Source organism: Polyodon spathula, unplaced genomic scaffold (assembly GCF_017654505.1).
Source record: "Polyodon spathula isolate WHYD16114869_AA unplaced genomic scaffold, ASM1765450v1 scaffolds_4169, whole genome shotgun sequence".
NCBI classification, from domain to species: Eukaryota; Metazoa; Chordata; class Actinopteri; order Acipenseriformes; family Polyodontidae; genus Polyodon; species Polyodon spathula.
This window is the reverse complement of record NW_024475626.1, coordinates 619-4,794: the sequence shown is the minus strand read 5'-3', so window position 1 is coordinate 4,794 and position 4,176 is coordinate 619. Positions and strand designations below refer to the sequence as shown.

The 4,176-nt window shown below is 44.7% G+C and overlaps 1 protein-coding gene across 1 annotated transcript; it reads right to left on the bottom strand.

Moving 5' to 3' along the window:
* Positions 1-635: 635 nt before the first annotated feature.
* On the bottom strand, positions 636-3,687 carry LOC121312624 (zona pellucida sperm-binding protein 3-like). Its single transcript, XM_041244336.1, has 4 exons — positions 2,992-3,687; positions 2,378-2,490; positions 1,976-2,079; positions 636-944 (listed from the first exon to the last, which is right to left on the bottom strand). Exons 1-4 carry the CDS (start codon positions 3,394-3,396, stop codon positions 763-765), a joined length of 804 nt encoding a protein of 267 aa, XP_041100270.1. The 5' UTR covers positions 3,397-3,687; the 3' UTR covers positions 636-762.
* Positions 3,688-4,176: the final 489 nt, after the last annotated feature.

Genomic DNA, 4,176 nt, shown 5'->3' with positions numbered 1-4,176 from the left:
TTAATGTTAACCACTTGAATCTGAAGCACTGGTTTGAACATCTAACCCTTTACTGCCCTGACTGTTCCCATACCTATTTTCTCAATGTCAAGCATGTTGGACACTGGGCAGCAAAGAGTTAAGACTAAACTGTAGTTGAAGTGACAGTATTTGTGCAGCTTGAGCTGCAACTGGGCCACAGAGGTAGGCAGCTACGATTGCAATGGCAATCCCACAGGTGCTCAACTGAATTGATCATGCTTAGGTAGACCAGTCTCCTAGAGATCATCACAAACAGCATGGTGGAATAAGGGGGCAGGGGCTGGATTTAAAGGCTAGTCTGTTCAGCACAGAGGATCTGATCACTCTTGCACAGCTTACCTGTTGGAGGCATCAGCTGGTTTGTCAGCATTGACTGCCCTCAGTGTGCAAGTCACATAGATCTGAAACAAGGGAGAGAGGAGGGAAAGAGTCAAACACTACATAATGCACCAGAAAGCAAAACTAATCATAATATACTTGGACACGTTAGAAAGGACCAAGGTCTAGCCAAAGCTTACCAAACTCCTGGAATCCCCCTGGATCCTGAAAGCAGTGATGTCAAAGCGCAGCTTGTTCAGAGCAGGTCTGGTGAAGGAAGAGGAGGAGTCTGGAGCTTTGCTATCCATCAGGCAGCTGGGAGAGACAGGAGGAGAAAGGGTTACACCTCCAACACATACCATTCAAAACAGGGTCAATAAAGCAGAGTGCAGCACAAGCTGGTGTGTAAAGTAACTCCAGTTCTCATCCAAGCTTGTCCACGACAGCGTATCTGGGCTCAGAGTCCTTGTTGCCGCTCAGGGTGGCGATGCAGCTGTCGACGTAGAGCCGCAGGGGCACGTGGTTGTCAATGGCAACAGAAGCCTCAATGTGAAGGACGTCACCCAAGTAGATGACATTGGAGACTCTAGGACCACTCCAGTTATCTGGAACAGGATGCAAGTAGACACATTATACAGAGACCAGCATTAAAACACACGATACAAGAACCTCTACTACAGGAAAGTACGCACTAGCAAATCCTTACTACAGGACCACTCCAGTTATCTGGCAGAGGAATTGTGCACTGGCAACAAACAGCTGCAGGAACCCTCCATGCCAGGGGTGTGCAATGAGTCCTGGAGGGCCCTTCTGCTCCAGGGTTAAACAAACTACTTCACAGCCTGGATGGAGGTTTAATTACAGTTTAGAACAGAAACACCAGTAGTGGAAGACCCAGCTTAGGCCAGCCCTGCTTCATGACAGACTGACAAATCACCAGCAGGGTGTCCAATGTTGACCCTTCCACTCCTGGGCTGTGTTCCAACCCTGTTGTAAATTGCTTCATTATACTGCAGCCTATGCATCGCATGGGGAAATTCTATTTGGATCTTTTCCCACAGAGTGATAAAATAAAGGTAGTTGCATAAATAGAGCTCTCTAATGGAAGGATAAGCTGTTTATTTTATTAACCCATCATACAAGCAGCAATGTGCAACCATGTTGCAAATAAAACACAACTCTATACAAACACATACAAGCCTAGTTGGATTCTCTTAATAGCACATCCCACACAAGTGATTACTAATACTTCCAGGGTGGCTCTTCCATTTGAATAATTTCAGTAAATGCTCTCAATTACATGTTTAAATATGTATCATAGGAATTACACAATAATAGGGGGATTTTATATTCATTTCTCTTCTAAACTCACCCCCTTACACTGGCAGTTGTCATGATACTCAAGTAGCAACAAGAATTGAATTTGGCCAATAATCCCCATTATGATAATCAATAGCTGAAGACATTGTTGGAACTCGCACAGCATCCCTCAGTTAACTACGGGAAGGGAGGATAATGACCATTTGAAAATAAAAGCTTTAGCATCCAATACAAGAGAAACTGGTCTTCATATTCAAAGACAGTTGCCAGGTTCTGATTAAACCCCACTCCCCATACCCAGCCCATTCCTTCATACCACTCATGAGCAGCAAGGAGAAGTCCAGGATTTGCTCTGTAGAGGCTGTTGAAGTGAAGGGCACCCAGGTTGGCTTTATGGGGCTGCTGCTGACATTCCACCTCCTGAAAAGAAATAACCCTGTAAATGATAGCATGCATAACTAATGAAACATGACATCAAACTGGCAGGGGGGATTGTCAGAGAGAAGCTGAATTTAAAATGAAGGCACCCAGTCAGCACAGAAAGAAAAGCATTTGTTAAATGAAGTCAAAACATGTTTATTTCCTTCAATAAAATTGTCAAATCTACTACAGCAGCAGAGGCTTGAATCCTGGTACAAGTGAATGACCAGCAGCAAAGGGATTTAGCGTTAAGTTTACAGATCCGGCCCCTCGGGTCCTTGTCTGCGCAGTACAGTACCTTGGGTATCGGCATTCAAGGAGAATGTCAGCCATATTAACCCTGGTGATGATACCAATGCTGGCAGGCTTGTAATAGAGATGGTTTGTGTAGCTCAGGAAGTCTGGGAATACCTAGGGAGAGAAGTGGAAGTGACCCTTCAATGCTGGATTATGAAAGAGTGAAGCAGTCTTGTGCTTTAACCCCTGAAGGTACACAAGGAAGTGAGCATTTGTTCAAACAGTTTAATACATTGAGTAACTTGTAGCACAAGGAAACCGATACTTGGACTACAAGCTCCAGCCAGTCAGTACATTGTGAATCCCCATTTCATGCACCTCCTTGCAGAATCTTAGAAATCTCAAGAGGTAAAATTAGTGATGGTCTAATTTAGTAGGCAACAAAGACACAAATTATAGAATGTAAGTTGCTCTAGAGACCCAATTAATGCACAAAGCAGTTTAACAGGTTCCACATACCAGCACCTCTAAAGATCACTGATCAAAACACTGGAATTCTACTGTACGCAAGAACTTCACTCTGAAGTGCAAGCAGCAAGGAAAGCTGGGCTAACTACTCAGCTGTTTACTCTACTGGCTACCGCACTAACAAATGCGATCGACACGCAGGGTTACCTGGAAAGTACTGCCGCAATCCTGGAGCTGGATGCTGAACAAAACCGTGCCTGCGACGCTGTCGGTGGAGGTGGCCGAGCAGCCCGCCGATCCCACGCTCAAGTCGGCGCTGTTCACCAGGTAGCCGATCCCGAACAAGTCCCGGTTCACCGTCACGACCATGGCGTCTTTCCTGCAGTCCAGAGTGACCGAACTCGACAGCGACAGGTCAGCTCTCTCCACGGAACGAGGGGTGGGCTTCGCCTGAAATACCGCTGCAGGAAACGACTGCGCTCCAGGAGGCTGCAGGTACGGCGCTGCGTTATAAACCTGCTGATCCGGCCAGTTCCATCCAAAAGCGCCGTGGAGCTGCACAAGCAAAATCAAAGCGAGCGAAAGCGCTGTCTGAACACTGCGCATCCCCATTGCAAACTCTTCAGCACAGAATCAAACACTGCAGCTGCGTGCCGATAAACCCGTAGCCAGCGCCTTTATACTCACCGGAATCAATTAACGTGTTAAACCCGGCTGGGTAATTAAACAATTATACACCGACACACATTCAGTACGGTAACATCAGATCAACTCTTCAGAAAACGAATGAAGGGACTATTAGGAAAACAGAATCAGAACATTGTTTTTCTGAAAACGATCATTTTCTGTGTTTACATGACTTAGAATGATTATTTATTCTTAGCAGGGCGACTTAAACATGTTACAGAGTATTACAGTACAAGTATCACATTACAAATTATCACATTACAGAATATCACATTACAGATAAGAGCAGTTATAAAGTACAGTAAAATCAGTAGAAAGTAAGATCAAATACAAACTGAACAAAATAAACAATCCAGTAAATAATTACATTTAAGAGCGAGTTCGACCGGGAGCAGTAAACTTACAGTAAAAACATTCGCTCACATGAGTAAACTCCAGTAAGAGCACACAAGTATTGTAATGGATTGAACACCGGGGTTGTGTTACTCCTCCAAAACTATTTGTATATATATTTACAAAGTATTATCATGTTTAATGTGTGTGTAATTAAGAAGAAAGTTGTGATGATTGACAGCTTACAGGAGCGACCAAGTCCCGCCTGCTTGTTTGATTGGTGGATATGCAGTTTTGGGCAGGAGCATTGAAGGGAGAGGACGATTAAAGCAGATCAGGGAAGGAGAAGAGAGAGGGCTCCAATCCACGGAA

Excerpts from the sequence above, each read along its gene's own strand:
- LOC121312624 (XM_041244336.1), bottom strand. The coding sequence starts at position 3,396 with ATGGGGATGCGCAGTGTTCAGACAGCGCTTTCGCTCGCTTTGATTTTG. Across the intron at positions 2,491-2,991 it reads ATTGCGGCAGTACTTTCCAG|GTATTCCCAGACTTCCTGAG; the intron begins GTAACCCTGCGT and ends TTCTCTCCCTAG. Across the intron at positions 2,080-2,377 it reads CTTGAATGCCGATACCCAAG|GAGGTGGAATGTCAGCAGCA; the intron begins GTACTGTACTGC and ends ATTTCTTTTCAG.